Source organism: Suillus subaureus (genome assembly GCF_016647635.1).
Source record: "Suillus subaureus strain MN1 chromosome Unknown BJ212scaffold_6, whole genome shotgun sequence".
Lineage (NCBI taxonomy): Eukaryota > Fungi > Basidiomycota > Agaricomycetes > Boletales > Suillaceae > Suillus > Suillus subaureus.
Genome location: NW_024538562.1, coordinates 983,702 through 1,000,660, shown reverse-complemented (window position 1 = coordinate 1,000,660; position 16,959 = coordinate 983,702). Strand labels below are relative to the sequence as shown.

General features: G+C 47.7%; 9 protein-coding genes across 9 annotated transcripts; 4 read left to right on the top strand and 5 right to left on the bottom strand.

The window, feature by feature from the left end:
- Positions 1-1,368: 1,368 nt before the first annotated feature.
- Positions 1,369-1,835, bottom strand: BJ212DRAFT_1334270 (uncharacterized protein). Its single transcript, XM_041334863.1, has 2 exons — positions 1,604-1,835; positions 1,369-1,534 (listed from the first exon to the last, which is right to left on the bottom strand). The coding sequence occupies exons 1-2, from the start codon at positions 1,728-1,730 to the stop codon at positions 1,392-1,394; spliced, it is 270 nt and encodes an 89-aa protein (XP_041196620.1). The 5' UTR covers positions 1,731-1,835; the 3' UTR covers positions 1,369-1,391.
- BJ212DRAFT_1547472 (uncharacterized protein) lies at positions 1,776-2,917 on the bottom strand (the record flags this gene model as incomplete). The annotated part of the gene is made up of 2 exons (XM_041341882.1): positions 2,234-2,917; positions 1,776-2,168 (listed from the first exon to the last, which is right to left on the bottom strand). The coding sequence occupies exons 1-2, from the start codon at positions 2,477-2,479 to the stop codon at positions 1,776-1,778; spliced, it is 639 nt and encodes a 212-aa protein (XP_041196619.1). The 5' UTR covers positions 2,480-2,917.
- A 1,405-nt stretch (positions 2,918-4,322) lies between these two features.
- Positions 4,323-5,679, top strand: BJ212DRAFT_927842 (ThuA-like domain-containing protein). Its single transcript, XM_041344367.1, has 8 exons — positions 4,323-4,566; positions 4,623-4,742; positions 4,791-4,828; positions 4,885-4,958; positions 5,006-5,079; positions 5,136-5,186; positions 5,234-5,328; positions 5,379-5,679. The coding sequence occupies exons 1-8, from the start codon at positions 4,371-4,373 to the stop codon at positions 5,481-5,483; spliced, it is 753 nt and encodes a 250-aa protein (XP_041196618.1). The 5' UTR covers positions 4,323-4,370; the 3' UTR covers positions 5,484-5,679.
- Positions 5,147-6,925, bottom strand: BJ212DRAFT_1334263 (DnaJ C terminal domain-containing protein). The gene is given in 8 exon segments (XM_041334862.1): positions 5,147-5,703; positions 5,764-5,859; positions 5,912-6,241; positions 6,290-6,407; positions 6,455-6,537; positions 6,588-6,666; positions 6,722-6,848; positions 6,860-6,925. The coding sequence occupies 7 exon segments, from the start codon at positions 6,760-6,762 to the stop codon at positions 5,608-5,610; spliced, it is 843 nt and encodes a 280-aa protein (XP_041196617.1). The 5' UTR covers positions 6,763-6,848; positions 6,860-6,925; the 3' UTR covers positions 5,147-5,607.
- BJ212DRAFT_927819 (DnaJ domain-containing protein) lies at positions 6,822-7,601 on the bottom strand. Its single transcript, XM_041344366.1, has 6 exons — positions 7,491-7,601; positions 7,386-7,442; positions 7,304-7,332; positions 7,239-7,256; positions 7,180-7,185; positions 6,822-7,126 (listed from the first exon to the last, which is right to left on the bottom strand). Coding segments are annotated over exons 1-6 (282 nt in total). The 5' UTR covers positions 7,492-7,601; the 3' UTR covers positions 6,822-6,955.
- A 267-nt stretch (positions 7,602-7,868) lies between these two features.
- BJ212DRAFT_1264615 (williams-Beuren syndrome critical region protein 20 copy A) lies at positions 7,869-9,683 on the top strand (the record flags this gene model as incomplete). Its single annotated transcript, XM_041330429.1, has 9 exons — positions 7,869-8,004; positions 8,057-8,314; positions 8,363-8,471; positions 8,527-8,767; positions 8,819-8,964; positions 9,011-9,090; positions 9,135-9,200; positions 9,254-9,436; positions 9,490-9,683. The coding sequence occupies 9 exons, from the start codon at positions 7,869-7,871 to the stop codon at positions 9,681-9,683; spliced, it is 1,413 nt and encodes a 470-aa protein (XP_041196615.1).
- Positions 9,684-10,183: 500 nt separating this feature from the next.
- BJ212DRAFT_1334250 (ribosomal protein L5 domain-containing protein) lies at positions 10,184-11,167 on the bottom strand. Its single transcript, XM_041334861.1, has 3 exons — positions 11,045-11,167; positions 10,929-10,992; positions 10,184-10,879 (listed from the first exon to the last, which is right to left on the bottom strand). Exons 1-3 carry the CDS (start codon positions 11,045-11,047, stop codon positions 10,260-10,262), a joined length of 687 nt encoding a protein of 228 aa, XP_041196614.1. The 5' UTR covers positions 11,048-11,167; the 3' UTR covers positions 10,184-10,259.
- Positions 11,168-11,255: 88 nt separating this feature from the next.
- Positions 11,256-15,165, top strand: BJ212DRAFT_1334246 (DNA helicase). Its single transcript, XM_041334860.1, has 16 exons — positions 11,256-11,384; positions 11,445-11,844; positions 11,893-11,980; positions 12,041-12,061; positions 12,111-12,474; positions 12,524-12,585; positions 12,637-12,794; positions 12,845-12,955; positions 13,018-13,111; positions 13,172-13,379; positions 13,442-13,557; positions 13,617-13,805; positions 13,850-13,969; positions 14,025-14,118; positions 14,180-14,575; positions 14,610-15,165. The coding sequence occupies exons 1-16, from the start codon at positions 11,360-11,362 to the stop codon at positions 14,702-14,704; spliced, it is 2,541 nt and encodes an 846-aa protein (XP_041196613.1). The 5' UTR covers positions 11,256-11,359; the 3' UTR covers positions 14,705-15,165.
- Positions 15,166-15,328: 163 nt separating this feature from the next.
- Positions 15,329-16,865, top strand: BJ212DRAFT_1334242 (uncharacterized protein). Its single transcript, XM_041334859.1, has 2 exons — positions 15,329-15,582; positions 15,643-16,865. The coding sequence occupies exons 1-2, from the start codon at positions 15,481-15,483 to the stop codon at positions 16,516-16,518; spliced, it is 978 nt and encodes a 325-aa protein (XP_041196612.1). The 5' UTR covers positions 15,329-15,480; the 3' UTR covers positions 16,519-16,865.
- Positions 16,866-16,959: the final 94 nt, after the last annotated feature.

The window sequence follows — 16,959 nt, the reverse complement described above, 5'->3', positions numbered from 1 at the left end:
TCCTTCCGGACCTCCGGACCTCCTGTCTTCTGTACCTCTGGACATCCTGTCCCTCATACCTCCAGGCATCCTGTCCTTCAGATGTTCCATCCTCCATACCTCCATGTCCATCCTCCATACCTCTGGACCTCCTGTCCTCCATACTCCAGACCTCCAGACCTCCGGACATCCTGTCCTCCTGTCCTCCGGACCTCCTATCCTTCCATCCTGTTTTCCTGTAGAAGTATTACCTTGCAGCAGGAACTCTCCCATGCTCCTCCAGACGTTTCCCACACTCCTCCGGAAGTCCTCCCACACTCTCCACCAGAGTAGCCAGCCTCCGGAAGTCCTCCGGACTTCATCGGACCATCATCAGACTTCCTCTGAAATGAAGGACACATACTCAGGTAAGGGGCACAGCATACGAGCTGAGGCCAAGCCCCTCTGAGTCAGTCTCTCTTTCCTTTGAGCATGGTTCTTAACACCAAGTATCTCCTATGAGAACAACCCAGGGCCAGTTTTCATGAGTGTCAGTGCCACTGCAGTCCATCGTGCCACGCCAGAGATCAGTGTATAATGAAGCCATATTGGCTCCAGCATAGTGCATGATTTTGGATGAAAAACACTCAGGGACTCCAAGTACATGCTGGGGCTGTAAGCCAAGGAGAATGCTGGGGCCAACAATGCCTGTCTCGAGGCATTGTTTTTCAAATTGAGTTTGATTTGGAGACACCATGAGATGTTTCAGTTGACGGACATAGCCTTCAGAGGTCCCAAGAGGCAGGTTGTAGACATTGACATTGTTGTGGTCACACCCCACTACACTGTAGTTGTGCAGCTTCAGAAGCACAGGATAATATTGTGAGGCACCTGGTTTGCGACGACCTTTGATTGGACAGTGCATACAACAACCGACCTTGCCAGAGTGACCCACAAGATTGCTCATGCATATGAGACTGGGACCATCAGCGCATGCAAGGAAGAGAAAGAGCTGTGAAATGAATGTACGATCCCTGGATGCATCCCAAATCGTGAGACCTTCACGCTGAAGAGCGGAGAGATGGTGAAAGCCAGGAAACAAGAAAGATTTGATAAACTTCGGTTTATTGGGTCCCGGAATGATAGCACCAGGTAGGACATTCTTCTTCTTGTAGCACTGGTCAGGGGAATGCTCGATAACAATCCAGATATAAATCCAGCAGTCCGAGGATTTGCTTTCATACAGCTGTGCACCATCAATAGATATGATGAGTAACATATCTTCAGTTTTGATACGGCCATCCCGAACAGCATTGAGATATGCACTACCTGTAAGGATGTCATCATAAGCATCTACAAGACCATCATTTCATTCAAGTTCATCAAAGATCTCTTGTGTGCGTCGCTCACAATAGTGCATCTTCTCGGCACTCTCAGGATTGCGCCAAAGAGCTTGTAATTGAGGACCTATTGGAATAGTATGAAAAACAGCCTGTGGATTCTTGATGCAACCATTGGACTTCGTGAATTTGATCTGGTCGAAACGATGCTGACCACATTCTGGACACATCATAGTCTGCATAAGGCCCAACGAAGGCAGTGCATGAGTTGATACACATGTGGTCAATGAGAGACTCCACTCCACTAAGGTCGGCGAGGATTGTCTTGATGTGGTAAAAGGGCGGAACATCAGAGTCAGGATAACACTCAATTACAGCCTCACGAATCTGCGCATAGGTATCTTGAGATGAATGCTCGAGTGCCATGAACATTCTGAGAGCAAGAATGGTAGATGGATCGTCGATACGGAGCGATTGTCATGGTGGATTGCAGAGTCGTTCGAGTTTCTCGCCTTTGAGTCCTGTACCATCGTCAAGTGTAGCGTTTCGGAGAGCCTGAATAAAAGAGATGTCACGCTTGAGATTGTCAAGCCAAGCAGATGCTGCAAGTGCATCTAAATCAAGGTCCGCAAGAGGGGATCGTTTGGGGTGTTCCTGTGGTTGGTCCCCATGAGATGGAGGCTCATGTGGTGGCTCCTCATGAGGTGGGGGCTCGTGCGGTGGAGGCTCGTGTGGTGGCTCCTCATGCAGTGGAGGCTCATGCAGCAGTGGCTCCTCGTGAGGTAGAGGCTCATGTGGTGGAGGCTCGTGCAGCAGTGGCTCCTTGTGTGGTGGGGGCTCGTGCAGGGGAGAGCTGGGATGCTCATATGTCTACCACCAGATAGTGACAATAGATTTTACTAAGTCAGTGAAGGAAAAAATTAGTATTTACATACCTGAGTATGTTGGTGTTTTGATGGCGAAGCACGTTCAGCACTGTCTAGCTCATTACTAGGACGTTTGGAAGTGCCAGGCATATTATACTGCCCACTAGTAGATACAGTAACCTGAAAATTATCAGAGAGTCCTGCATTGGCAGCTTCGCGAAGGTGTCGGTACCATGTAGGCCGCGAATGGAGAGCGGTTTTTGTGCTGGCGCAGTACTTGCTACATATGCACCACCAGGTAGTTTGATCTGGCATTGGCTGATTGCACACGCGAGGGAGAGAATTGCAAGGACATCAAACTCGCAAGCTCGCAAGGACATGAAAAGTGCGAAGATCTCATATTGTATTGCAGTGGTTTGGACATTCAATGTGTCGGAAAGTGCAAGGTTGCGTGTAAGCTAATGTAATGTGTACTGAAACTAAGATCTCGGTATATTTGGGTCTATGACAAAAATAGAAATAGTATTTTGGTCGTTTGTGGTACATCCCAGTAGGTCCTATTTTCACTGGGAATGAGCCGCCAGCTGGAGTTGCTGCTTCTCCTACTCCACTGACAATATTGATAAGACCTGCCAGTGCCACAGCATGACGTGTAGGACCAACCGGACACAATAGCCACCGAGGTTATTCGTGCTTTAATAAGCTTGCGTAATCAACCATCAATTGGCTGAAGTTACCGACGAATTTCGTGGATGGCTGGGGGGTAGGATTTCTCTTGTCTTGCAGTACAATTCCCGATACATTTTTATTTTATTTTATTTACAGATGCTAGTCCTTTAATAGGAGGAAGGCTGACTCAACCAGTAGCTACGCTTCCCGAACTATGGTTCGGGGAATTGGCGGTGGGCAAATTTACCCAGCTGATGCTATCCAGAAAATCTTTGGACGGTCAGAATCCATAAAGTTCTATCCATACTTCCTTGCCTGTTTAGCTCCTGCAATGTTCAGTGCAATAGTTTGGCTGGTCACGTTCTTGCTGTTAAGGAGGTATACACACGAAGTCAGGCTGATATGCGCAGGTTACTTATGTGGAGGAATGCTTAGACTGTTGAACAAACAAACCTTTTATCAATTCTTTACAGATGATTAGGCACGCGAAAAAGGTCTACGGACACCGTTAGCGATGAATATTCAAGCACACAAGGAAAAGATGACGCTTCTTCCCATCCACTCAATTCTCGTTCGTGCAATCGTTGCTACAGCCGGTTACGTGACTCTGGTCTTGATGGACATCGCTATTCGTTCAACTCACCCCTGGTTCCTTGCAATACCAGTAGGTATGAGAGGAGCTTTCGGGATTGCTGACGGCATGTTCCAGATATTCTTCTTTTCCCCGTTGCATGCACGCCCTGGCAAAAGTCATATATGTCTCTAGTGTTGCCTCTTGGCATTCCAATAATCATCGCATCAACGCTCTTGTTTGAAGGAGAAGACCTATGATGACTGTATGTATGGCTACTTGTCGCCGGCCAGCTTGCACTTGGAGTAAACACGAACTTGGTCTTCGGCACGCTCTTATTGTTGTGTAAAGCGTCTTGACTCATGGGTTCTTGTGCGGCACCTAATCGACGGTCTTTGCGTGCGACCAACGGGTTTTCACAGATGATCGCCTCAATTGTGCACATTTTTGACCCAGCGTTAGCGGGCGTGATGTTCTTCCAGCATCCTCGGTTTGCTTGGTTAGTTTATTATTTCTGTCTTTTACTGCGTTTCTCGCGTTGGTCGCATTCCCTTTACTAGCCGACGCGTCACGCGTCAAGGATTGTGATCCACTTCATGCATTCACAGATCTAGATAAACAGACATGCATCCGGCTGTCCTACCGCTATAGTACTATGTATACTACCTCCTTTATAAAGTCCCTCTTAACTGTCCATCCATACCCCATGGCCATTAATACCAGCTCAATTGTATCCGCAGGGAGTCCCGCGCTGACGCCCTGTTGCGCTTGTCAGCCTTGCGGCCCGAGATAGGCGCATATCCCACGTTGAACTAATCGACCACTAGTATCCCTGCACAAGAATTAAATGTTACCATACTGAGCGCTGATTTCTAGGGAAAACAAGTATTATCTCCTGTGGGACACATCCCTAAAGCATGAAATCACAACATACATGTGTCCACGCCCTAACCAGACACCTCCACAATGCCTCCTCACATACTCGCCTACTCCGCTACAGCCGGATTCAGACACGACAGCATCGAGGCTTCTATCGAGGCCCTCAAAGCCAAAGAAACTGCCCTCGGCGTAAAGTTTGACTTCACGGAGGACAAGTCAAAGTTCACAGATGAGAACTTATCTCAATATGATGCCATCTTGTTCTTGAACAACTCTGGCATTGGTACAGTCTACATCCTTGAACGACCAGTGCAATGGAAATTAATAACTTTACACCAGTCCTTGATGATACGGGGAAGGCCGCTCTACAGAACTATTTCAATCTCGGCGGCAACTTCCTCGCTATTCACTGCGCCGCGGACGCCCTTCGTGATTCTCCTTTCTTCGGGAGACAGATTGGTATGTTGAGACGTCAAGGACCAATGCCGAGGTTTTACATCTACACAGGTGCCTATTTCGACTACCACCCTGAGATCCAGGAATCAGTAGGTCGTAGCAGGCTTTGCGGCCACACGATTGCTCACGAATGCTGTCATTTCAGGCTGTGGATGTCCTGGACAAGACGCACCCTAGTACCGTCATGCTACCAGATAAATGGCGCTTAATGGACGAGATGTGTGCTTGTTTAGGAGCCTCTTTTGAAACCCACTGACTGCTCGAAGGTACAACTTTGAGTCGGATCCCCATATCGTCGGGGCCAAGGTCCTTCTGACAGCTGACGAGTCAAGCTACCAAGGTAACGTTCATGAACCGAGTAGACGTGTGGGCTGACCATAATCAACGATTTTAAAGACCCTCAGGCAAAAGAGAAGACTTTGCGCCATGGATCTCCCCACCCAATTGGTGAGTACTTAACCCGAGCAATATCGACCCACTTCGATGCGTCGTAGCTTGGTATCAGGAACGAGGTGCCGGCGTCGAAAGCCACGGTATTGCTGGTCGCAGCTGGTTCACTGGGCTCGGTCATTGTATCGAGATATGGAGCGTAAGTCTGATATACTTGTCTTGGTTTGAAAGTAATCAAAACCTTCTCAGGATGACCTCTTCTTGGGTCACGTCATAGGCGGTATCAAGTGGGTGCTGCAATCGAAGACCACGAAAGCATTTAACGCCAACGGCAATGTCGGCAATGCGTCCTGAGACCTGAACAAGAGCAGTGTATCGATTAGCGATGAAATGTATACAGCGTGGGAAATGACATGTAAATGCAGAGGAGTGATTAAGAGTGCGGAATGGAGTATGCGTGTTCCCGTTAGAGGGATGATCATTGAGGTCTGCACTCTGGCTCGCCTCCCATGTTGTCATCGTCATAGTCGTCACCGTCTTCGTCCTCCCAGTCATCTTCGTCTCCTTCTCCGAACTGCGATGCAAACCCTTGATCAAAGAAGTCCGAACCAGCCGGGAAAGACCGGGCACGCACGTCCACAATATCCCCCTCTTCATATGGGACTTCATCGACAACTTCAGGCATTGGGTCCATGTCAGGTTTCTTTGGCGGCAAAAGCCTCTCCAAAGCCTCCAAGATCAAGCAATTAGCGAATACTCTCCACAGTTGTATATACACATACTGGCTTGTTGACGGTTTGTAGCCATTGGGCGTCGGGCATTTCTATGTCAAGAACTATGAACAGGTCGCCTTTCTGATCTGGGTGTTTGTGTGTGGGCATGCCTTCTCCACGAAGCTTTATCGAATCTCCGGGTCGGATAATCCTGCCTGGTGGACTGGAGACCCGAATGCCCCTTCCGTCGAGGTGCTTAATCAAGATGCGAGAAAAACCTAGAAGTGCTTCGGATAGCGTGATCTTGACATTTGTCAACAAATTGCTGCCTGAGCGCTCAAAAGACTCGTGGTGAGTAGTTTTGAGTTTGAAAATCACGTCACCAGCAGGGATACCGGGCTGTTGTGCATCAATCAACGCCGTCATTCAAGAATCCATATTACCTACCTGCTGATCGCCTGCGCCAGCAAGGACAATCCGGTGTCCATCTGGCATGCCCTTCTCGATGAAAATTTCTTGCCGAGTCTTTTCCTCTACTGTCTTCTCACCCTTGCATTTTTTACACCTACCTATCGTGAGTGATCACAAATGCACATGTATAGCCGAACGAACCGGTCTTTTTCTTTTAGTTTACTACCTTGACCGTTGCACTCGGTACATTTCGTCCGTGCTGTACCATACCGTGAAGCGGCAATCTCAAAAGAAATGTCCGATGGAATGTTCGAAAAGTAGTTGAACTTCGTACCTGTGTTTGAATAAAAGTCCAGCCTTTTCCTTCGCAGTGGACGCATTCCTTGGGTTTCATGTTACCCCGAGCTCCAGAACTAAGTTGATGGGGCTTGATTAACTGGTAGTCTAGAACGGGCTTACACCACATACCCTTGACAAGTGCTGCAAATGATCTCTCTCTCCATATTCATCTTCACAGACTTTCCATTGTATAAATCTTCCAGCGTAACATCGTAGGGAACCTCGGTATCTTGGCCCTTGTGTCGGCGGGCCCCCCTCCAGACCCCCCTCCACCCAAGTCGAAGAAAGTTGCGCCACCACCGAAGAATTGAGCAAAGAGATCTGCAGCATCACTCATGCCACCTGGTCCCCCTGAACCTGGGCCTAGTCCAGCCATACCATTTTCGTCGTATAGTGCTCTGCTCTCTGGATCACCGAGGATCTCATAGCTAAAAGGTAGGCGTGACCGTCAGGTGAGTTTGGGGAAACAAGAGATGGAACGGACGCGGCAGCCATCTCCTGAAATTTCTGAGCAGCTTGAGGATCATTGGGATTCTGGGTTATAAAAAATCGTGACCAACGGCCGGGGTAATTGCATGAAAACACACCTTGTCCTGTCAAACGCAATGGTCAGCCGATTTTGGAGAACGAGCACCGAATAACTCACGGGGTGATGCTCCTTAGCCTGTGAAGGTGTAAGAGTCTATTAATGGATCAAGTGTGAACTCGCACCTTCTTCCGATAGGCCTTTTTGATATCATCTTGTGCAAAGTGTTCAGGCCAGGCGCATCGGAGCAAGGCATCCAGGACGTACCTTCACTGGCCGACGGAGGAACACCTAAAAGATCATAAAGCTCGGTATCTACGGGCACTGCATAACTGTCAGTAGTCAATTACAGAGATGGTACTTTAAACCAACTTTTTCTTTCTAGAGATGGAGGAACACGGCAGTTAGCTTTACGCGCGTTTTGGGAAGACGCGCTTCGGAGTTTTAAATAAGCGACTCTTGAAAAAAAATACTTGGTTCTCGAAGTTGTACTTGCATTAGCGCTTGACCTGAAGCTTGGCACATGTTACTAGGATAGGCTATAGCCAGGTGAGCTTCAGTTTTGTTTTTCATCTCCAGAATGATGTTCAATCATTATCTACATTGTCTTACTGGGCTCGCCTAGAAATGACGAATATTTAAACCTGACTTCTTCCAACACCCCACTCGTATCCTTATGCTTATCCTTCCGTTCCCTATAGGTTCTTGTCTTGGCACTGATGCCTTCATACTTGTACATAGTGCCCTGCAATGAACTTCTACTTTGAGGCTTCTGAAGTACTTAATCGTCTCGATGCAAAAGAAGGCTCCATCAAAGGCATTCTAGCCACTTTGTCCGAGAACAACAGATCGAGAATAGCTGCACTTGTCATCGAAACACTCAAATGTAAGTCGCGGTGCATCATGTTATTAAATGTGATCATTTACGCGTCCTTCAGACAAATCTGTCCTCTCCGATGTCATCCAAGCATCCAAGCTTCTCACCGAGGAAAAGAAGAAAATCCATTCTTTGAATTTAGCTCTTGTACTAGTGCATGACACACTGCTTGCGAATGGTATTCAGGCCGGTGACGGGCCCATCAAACAAGCAATTTTGAGGCACAAGACTAGGCTGAAGAGCGAACTTCAGCGGGTCAAAATAAAACGAGGCGTCAAATCTGATCTGGAGTTGGCTCAGACCAGTGACGATAGAGCAGGTCAGAGCACAACCAGTAGAAATGTTTTTTCGTGAACCATCTTCACAGCGAAAATCCCTCGTTACGTTCGTGTCAATACTTCGATGTGGTCGACGGAGGATGCCATATTATTCTATACCAAGCGTGGCTTTCAACTGCAAGGTCCCTTTGCGTCGAGGTCAGCCGTGCGTCCTGCGACGTTCCTGAGTGCTGATGCCGTCTGCTTGTCTCAGCAAAGGGTTTGGAATTGACGAACACATACCAGATCTGCTGGCCTTCAACCCTGCTCTACAGTTTCGCGATGATCCTTCCTACAAAACTGGGAAGATTATTCTACAAGATAAGGCGTCGTGTTTCTCTGCGTTTGTGCTATCGCCTCCCTGTGACGATTCAAATGCTGTCGTGATAGACGCGACAGCTGCTCCCGGAAACAAAACGTCACATCTGAGCGCACTGATGGGTAACAAGGGAAAGGTAATCAATTCACCCCACTTCCAATTTGAAAACCTTTTGACGTTGTGGTAGTTATATGCTTTTGAGAGGGATAAGAGGCGCTTTTCAACGTTGAAAATGATGCTCGCCAAAGCTGCTTGCCGAAACGTAGAGGCGGTCAATGCTGATTTTCTCACCATTGACCCTTTCCATCCGAAATATTCACTGGCAACTCATATGTGTGTCCTACTCTGAACATCCTCGATTTTCACTCACTTCTACTAGCTTGCTTGATCCCTCCTGCAGCGGTTCAGGTATCGTAAATCGTCTAGACTATTTACTTGAAGATGGCGAGTCTCTTGTATGTTGTGGCTCAACTCGGCTGATATCTCCATAGAGATAGAAGCAGTGGAAGAAGACCGGTTGAACAAACTGGCTGCTTTCCAGCTCATGATGATTAAACATGCCATGAAATGTGAGTAGTTCAGAGAATGGTGGATATAGAATGACTTATTGTTTCGTCTTTAGTTCCACATGTACAGAAAATTGTTTATTCCACATGTAGCATTCACGCGACAGAAAACGAGCATGTCATTAGCCATGCCCTTCAGTCAGACGAGGCAAAGAACAGTCATTTCAAGCTTGCGCCTCGGAATGACGTCCTGCCCACATGGAGCCGTCGAGGGCAGGCAGAAGAGATGAAGGGCACAAGTAAATACTCGTTCCGCCTGACACATGTGAATTGAAGTGATACGCGTTTTCAGGTAATGCGGACAGTTTAGTTCGTTGCTCCCCGGGCGAAGATGGCACAAACGGCTTTTTCGTTTCGTGTTTCATCCGAGAACATCATTCTGTGCTCCCTCAGCCTGAACCATTGAAAAAGCGTAAAGCGAGAACTGAGGAAGTGGCTCCGGAGAAGAGGAAGAAGAAACGCAAGAAAAAGGTCAAAACAGAATGAGATCTTCGCTTGATCTGCCAATACACATTCACGTCGAAATTTATGTTTGCAATATATGTATAAGCATATTTGAGCTGTCAACCATCCGCGTGCGCTGTCCCCAGCGCAATGTGAACATTTATTATCAGCAACCTTTGCAGTATACAGAAGGATGTCTGCAGTGATCCCTCACTATCTCCCGCCCGCGCGTGAATCACGATGATTCTTCAATTTTATAAAGAGCCATCTTAGTGTGTTACTTTCTTAATTCCTCTTCAAAATCCGCAAAGCAGTGGGCGACAAAGCCATTCTCTGCGTGCTTGAGGTGATTCTAATTTTCTTGATAACACCGTCAGCAGTTGAACTGATTGATCGATCAAGGTTGATGCTTCAGGTTGACAACTATATGCCAACAATGGATATGCAGAATACGCATTGCTGGAAAATAGTTGCAAAGAGTCTTCCAGCCCGGCTGCCCATTGAACGACTGAATACGACTTGACAGGTTTAAAATGCATGGCATAAGACATATGTAACTTCATTCAATTCCGATTGTAGAGTTGGAACGAGTTCAGTCATTTTCGTAGCAAGCGTAGTTCACCTCGAGTTGAACTCGCCTCGACAGCGACAACATGAAAACCATATGTAGACTATCCCTGATGCCTGCCGCTCAGAAGATAGAGCAGAGCGACGACAATGATCATTTCTAAGTGACCGCATTAATAACAACACCACAAAACGAAGAGGAAAGTGACACACCAAAATGATACCATCGAACCGCTGCTTGAACCAAGCCATGGTGTCATCCCTCCTCACTCGGTGTTGGAACCCAATACGTGCCCGTCTCTCCTTTCTTCTGGCAACACGAGCACCAGGGCGACCCATCACGACGTAGAAGTCCATTCCGAAGATACCGATTCCAGGATCGTATCTCGCACCAAGGTCGATGTGCTCCTGGATACCGAAACCGAAGTTACCGGTCTCCGAGAAGTTCTTCCGACGTAGTTCATACTCCTTCACTTTGAGACCACGCTCAAGAATCTCCTCTGCCTTAGGCCCACGGATAGTGACGTGGACAGCAATCTTCTCGTTACGACGGATACCGAATGTACGGACGGTGTAGCGAGCTTTCGAGGTGACAGGTGTTTGACCGGTGAGCTGTTCGAGGACTTTGGATGCACGAGTGAGACGATCACCAGACTCGCCAACACAAATGTCTAGATGAATGCTTTAGCACCACATCAGAACACGAGAAGAGAGGCGCACTGATGACGAGCTTGTCAATCTTCAGCTCCTTCATGGGGTTGGTGGGTGCTGTTTTTTGTTCTGCCTACAGCATGAACTTCGTTAGGAGAGTTTGCAAAACCATATAGGTCACTCACCATTGCGTCGTAACTTCTAGTTATCTTCCAGCGTTATTTTGTCGCTGTCGAGGGATGCGCGAGGCTGGATGTGTCCACATTTGGGTTCTGGAGGCTGAACTCTAATTAATAAACTAGGCAGCTGGTTCGGCAGAGTCCGACAACAATTAAACGATAAACACTTTAAGCATTACATAATATACTAATTATTACTAATTTCCATTACTCATTCAAACAGTACCTGCTGACAAATCAGCGCCGTTCTTGACTGCCATTCGGTGCCGTGAACTCCGCCGACCCATCTTGTTCAGTGACTACCACTGCACTGACCAAAACATGGCTTCAAAACGCGGATTTGAAGGTGTGCTACTCTCTAAGCATTGTTTGAGCGCGAGGTACTCATGTATTTATTTCATCATAGGACCTGGAGAGGCTGGGCCGTCGAAACGGAGACGGGCTGAGGACAGTAACGATTATGTTCATGAAGAATATCATAGTGAACAAGAGGACAACGCCTCCTTCGTTCCTAGGGGTGCAACAATCAATTTCAGTGCGCTAACGAGGAAACTGGCGGAAGCGCGGAGAGCCAAACCCATCGACGGTGACGAAAGCTCATTGGATGCGCACCGTCGACAACAAGACGCACTCGTATCCCACATATTCATGGATCAGGATTTCTCTTTTCTTCATCTTAAACCTGACCATGCCTCGCGGCCATTATGGATTAGTCCTGACGATGGCCACATTATCCTCGAGGCCTTTTCACCCATTGCAGAGCAGGCTCAGGACTTTCTTGTAGCTATAAGTGAACCTGTTAGCAGGTACGCAGATTCCTGCTGTGTAATTTACACGTCTAGACACGCCATTAGGCCGGCCTTTATCCACGAATACAAACTCACTTCTTATTCACTATACGCCGCGGTGTCGGTCGGGTTACAAACAGAAGATATCATTGAAGTTCGTGTGCACTAAGGTCCTCGTGCTGCTTAAGTATGCTAATACATTTAATCTTGCAAGGTGTTGAACCGGCTTTCTAAGGTGTGTCTCATGGGGCATGTGGTCTAACTAAGCTTCATAAAGATACAAGGTGCCAGTGCCAGAAACGATCACTAACTTCATCCGGGAGCGGACGCTATCTTACGGGAAAGTGAAGCTTGTGCTAAAACACAACAAATATTTTGTTGAGAGCAGCCACCCGGAAACCCTTCAGCTTCTTTTGAAGGACAAAGTGATACGTGAGGCACGAGTGGTTTCTCAACAAACGGACAACAGTATCAAAGCCGCCACTTTTACGACTTCAAAAGCCCCTGTGAAGGGTAGCCTTGTGATCCCTGGAACCAAGGAGGCTGAGAAGAAGAAGGATGAGACTGCGGGCACCAGGGCCGGAGCATCCATGTCCGGAGGAGCCGCGGACGCTGACCTTTTTACCTCAATTGTTGGCGTTGACAACGGTAAGCTTGTACCCTCTGCCGCCGATCTTTCTCATCCCTCTTGCCTTAGATGAAATCGATGAAGACGACGACAATGTTCATGCATTCGAGATTGATGATGCAAAAATCGACGTGAGTTCTAGAATGGATGGCTTCTTGTGGATTTCTCACGATCTCTTTCAGGATGTCAAGAAGCGGTGTAATGAGTTGGAATATCCAATGCTTGAGGAGTATGACTTCAGAAATGACACGGTCAATGCAAATCTGGACATTGACCTTAAACCGGCAACCGTCATTCGGCCATATCAAGAGACAAGCTTGAGCAAGATGTTCGGAAATGGGTATGTCGCGATTTTTAGTTGTCTAGGTACCTTCTGACCTGTGGACTTAGCCGCGCACGTTCTGGAATTATTGTTCTTCCGTGCGGGGCGGGAAAAACCCTCGTCGGCATTACAGCAGCCTGCACGATCAAAAAATCGTGTCTAGTATTGTGCACTTCTTCGTATGTCTGATAGCACCAATGCTGTGCTTCGGAACATTCTCATGAAAGTCTTTTTCTCGCAGCGTGTCTGTCATGCAATGGAAGCAACAATTCATGCAGTGGTCCAATGTGACAGATCGCCAAATTGCCGTTTTCACCGCAGATCAGAAAGAAAGAGTAAGTATTGGCTGCGATCTGTGCCTTTCCCTGGACTCTGATGATAAGGATTTCGCATAGTTCGCAGGAGAGAGTGGTATCGTCGTATCGACGTATTCCATGGTCGCGAATACGCACAACAGGTCCCATGAGTCCAAGAAGATGATGGAGTTTTTGACTTCACGCGAATGGGGTTTCATTCTGTTAGATGAAGTGCACGTTGTGCCGGCTGCCATGTTCCGCCGTGTTGTTACAACAATCAAAGCGCACTCAAAGCTTGGCTTGACCGGTGGGTTACTCGAGTAACGTCGAAGAATGCATACCCAATCACTAATTTCACTCTGATCACAGCGACTCTTGTGCGTGAGGACGACAAAATTGCAGATCTCAACTATATGATAGGACCTAAGTTATATGAGGCCAACTGGATGGACCTTGCAGCCAAGGGACATATAGCCAATGTCCAGGTAGGTTTTGTATCCTGTACCCTACACGACTTTCGCTGGACCAATCACCCTTTCACTAGTGCGCCGAAGTTTGGTGTCCTATGACTCCCGAATTTTACAAGGAGTATCTTCGGGAGCAATCTCGGAAGCGTATGCTGCTTTATTGTATGAACCCAAAGAAATTCCAAGCGTGCCAATTCCTCATCAAATTCCACGAGGCAAGAGGAGACAAAGTTATCGTCTTTTCCGACAATGTCTTTGCGCTCGAGGTAAGTTTGACGTCTTTACGAGTACGTCTGCTCAAGTATCCCAGGCGTACGCCAAGAAACTTGGAAAACCTTATATCCATGGTGGTACAGGGCAGGTTGAGCGGATGCGGGTGTTGCAATGGTTCCAGCATGATTCTAACGTCAACACCATCTTCCTCTCCAAGGTACATTTTACGACATCGAGTAGAAAGAGACTCTTCATTGACTTCTCCTGTGCAGGTCGGCGATACGTCCATAGATCTGCCGGAGGCTACGTGCCTTATTCAAATCAGTTCACACTTCGGCTCTAGGCGACAGGAAGCCCAGCGCTTGGGTATGTTGATATGGCAATATTTTGCTCTACAATTTCATTGACATCAATGGTGACATCACAGGTCGCATTTTACGAGCGAAACGGCGTAACGACGAAGGCTTCAACGCTTTCTTCTATTCGCTAGTTTCGAAAGACACCCAAGAAATGTTTTACAGCACAAAACGCCAGCAATTTCTCATTGACCAGGGTTATGCGTTCAAGGTCATTACGCACCTGGACGGACTTGAGGAGCTCGAAGATTTAGTTTATAAGACAAAGGATGAGCAAATCGAGTTGATTTCATCGGTGCTCTTAGCAAACGAGAGCGAAGCTGATCTAGGGACGGACATACGCGGGAATGAGGGGGACTTGGCAGGAACGGTGACATCGAAAGATTTTGGACCTACAAGGTTTCCAGCAGCGCAGCGGACGACAGGGTCTCTCACGGCACTCAGTGGTGCTCAACATATGTCCTACTGTCGAGCAAAATAAGTCGGCCAACAAGAAACTAGCGCGGGATGCAGCACCACGCCACAAATTATTTTCCCGTCGCGATAAGGACAAAGCTACCGCACGGAAAGAACAGCGAGCGATGGGGCGCACTTGAGTGCTATCCTTGGAACTCGAGGACTGGGCCCGCGGTTTCCACCGTTGTCACGTTGTTGAAGCTTTGACAATTTGTCATACTGTCCATAGGGTACCTTAACGCCACCGAAATACATTGTTTTTTTTTTGTTAATTCTATTGATGGGAAGCTCTACAGTAATGAGACTGGGGCTGGACCGGCTACGTAGCAGATCTTATACAATCTAGTAGTATACGTAGGTCACGCTAAAACCGTATCGTACCCCCTGGACTTGTCTTCCAAAAGGGTACTTCCTAGAGAGACTGGAAGAAGCGAAATCGGATTCGAAGAAAGGCACGAAACTCAGATAAAAATGTAGAACTGCGGTAGTTGTATTCAGAATCAACGAAGTAGAATCCGGGTCATGTACAGCAGTCGTATCGAGGTCAACACGGCCTCTGATTGTAACCCAGCTCGATACTCGGTGAATTAATTGACGTGGCTCATGGAAGTGAACGAACGAATCATGACAACGTCGTCACATCAGTTTACTAAATTTGGGTTGCCGAAAACGGCAAAAGACTGAGTTTGTGCGGAGATCGGTTCGGAGCCAAAAAAGTAGGTCTGGCCCAGACAGGGCCCAGCCTGTGACATTGATCGAATAGGGATCGAATGCGGACGTGATACACAAAGATCTGGCTTGCCCGATGAATTGGTCCCTTTTTATATGTTCTCCTGCCTTCCCTCTCTTTAGGTCCTTTCCTCCCCGCCTTCATCTCCTACTGCTTTTTTTCATCCCAAGTCACTTTTAAATTTAAATGTCCTCAAAGCGTGGTCGCAAGCGCAATGATAACCTCCCTCCTAATAGAGCTAGGGATGTTCAGAGAGCATTTCGTGCCCGGCGTGCTGCCCATCTACAAGTGCGGCATTTTTATCCAACTTCTATTTCCAATCGTCATCTAATTTCACTCCTTTTCCAGGCTCTCGAGTTGCGAGTATCGGAGCTGGAGGAAGAGAATAATTGCTTAAGAGCTGCACTCAATCTACCTGCAGCTAACCGCCCGTCCCTCGGTAAAGGTCCGACAGGCAAGGATAAATCAAAGTCTCTGGAGACAACGCCTGTTGCTGCCCAATCAAATTCTTCCAAAAGCCGAGAGTCATCGCCCGTCGCAGAATCACCTTCTCCGGGTCGTTCAGAATCCGCTTCTCCCTCTGTTGTCAGCGGTAACTTGCGTACTCCTCCTGTAATGGACGGTCATTGGGAAGAAAGCTTTATGATGAGTGATCAGCAGTCACAGGGCTCTCATGTATCATCTTCGTCCTCCGCTTCCTATAGTCTTCGCCCAGTTCCCCCGCCTATGTCCCAGAAAAGCTCCCATCAATTCACTTTTTCAAATCCGATGCCACCTCCGCGATCTATGATTTCAAGTAGTGTCTCTGCGCACTCCATTCAGCCAAACTATGCACATACCGCTGATAGGCCTATTGGCACTGGATATAATGATATGAACTATCTCCTATGCGACGTCCGAGAAAGCGCACATTATCCCTACTCATATCAACCATCCCAGTTCAATCCAGATCATGCCATGTCCCCACCATCTCAGCATCCTATTCATCCATCCCAAAACCATCACCCGCAGCGCACGCCCCTACCGCATGCGTCAATAACGTACCCACAACGGCGTTCAGTCAATGAACCTTCTGGGTTCAGACCGCTAGGCACCGATTTACACCTGCCGAGCCCCCCGCCGCATCCACAGGCGGTGCGCTTAGCATCGCCTCCAGCCCCGTCTGCGCAGGATCCGCGATCCCATTATACCTCTCATGGCAAGCATCCTAATGCTCTTCGGTGACCTTTCAGTTGTTATCATTGTCGTCGTCCTGTACTTCTTAATTTCCGTTTTTGTCGTAACTATTCTCATCCTTTGTACTATCAGTCTCTTCCTCGCACGACCTCAGGATTCTCATTGCTCATTGCTAAATGATTTTAACAACGTCTGTATCGCTATCGCTCGCGAGCTTTCTTCTAGGCACTTAGTCAATTTTACAATAGATGTATACACAGCTATCTGGTAAAATATTCTTTCCATGTAATAGCTTTAATTCTCCCTGCCATGCTGGCAATTCCGATGGCCGGACATGATCCAGCACGACCCATTGCGTTCGAGTCGGTTCGAATCCGCGATGAGTCACTCATAACTGAACCAAGTTTACCAAATTTCCTCTTTAAGCAATTAAGGTGACAGGCACCGCACAGCCACCGGGCGGGTACGACCACATAGATAGCCAAATAT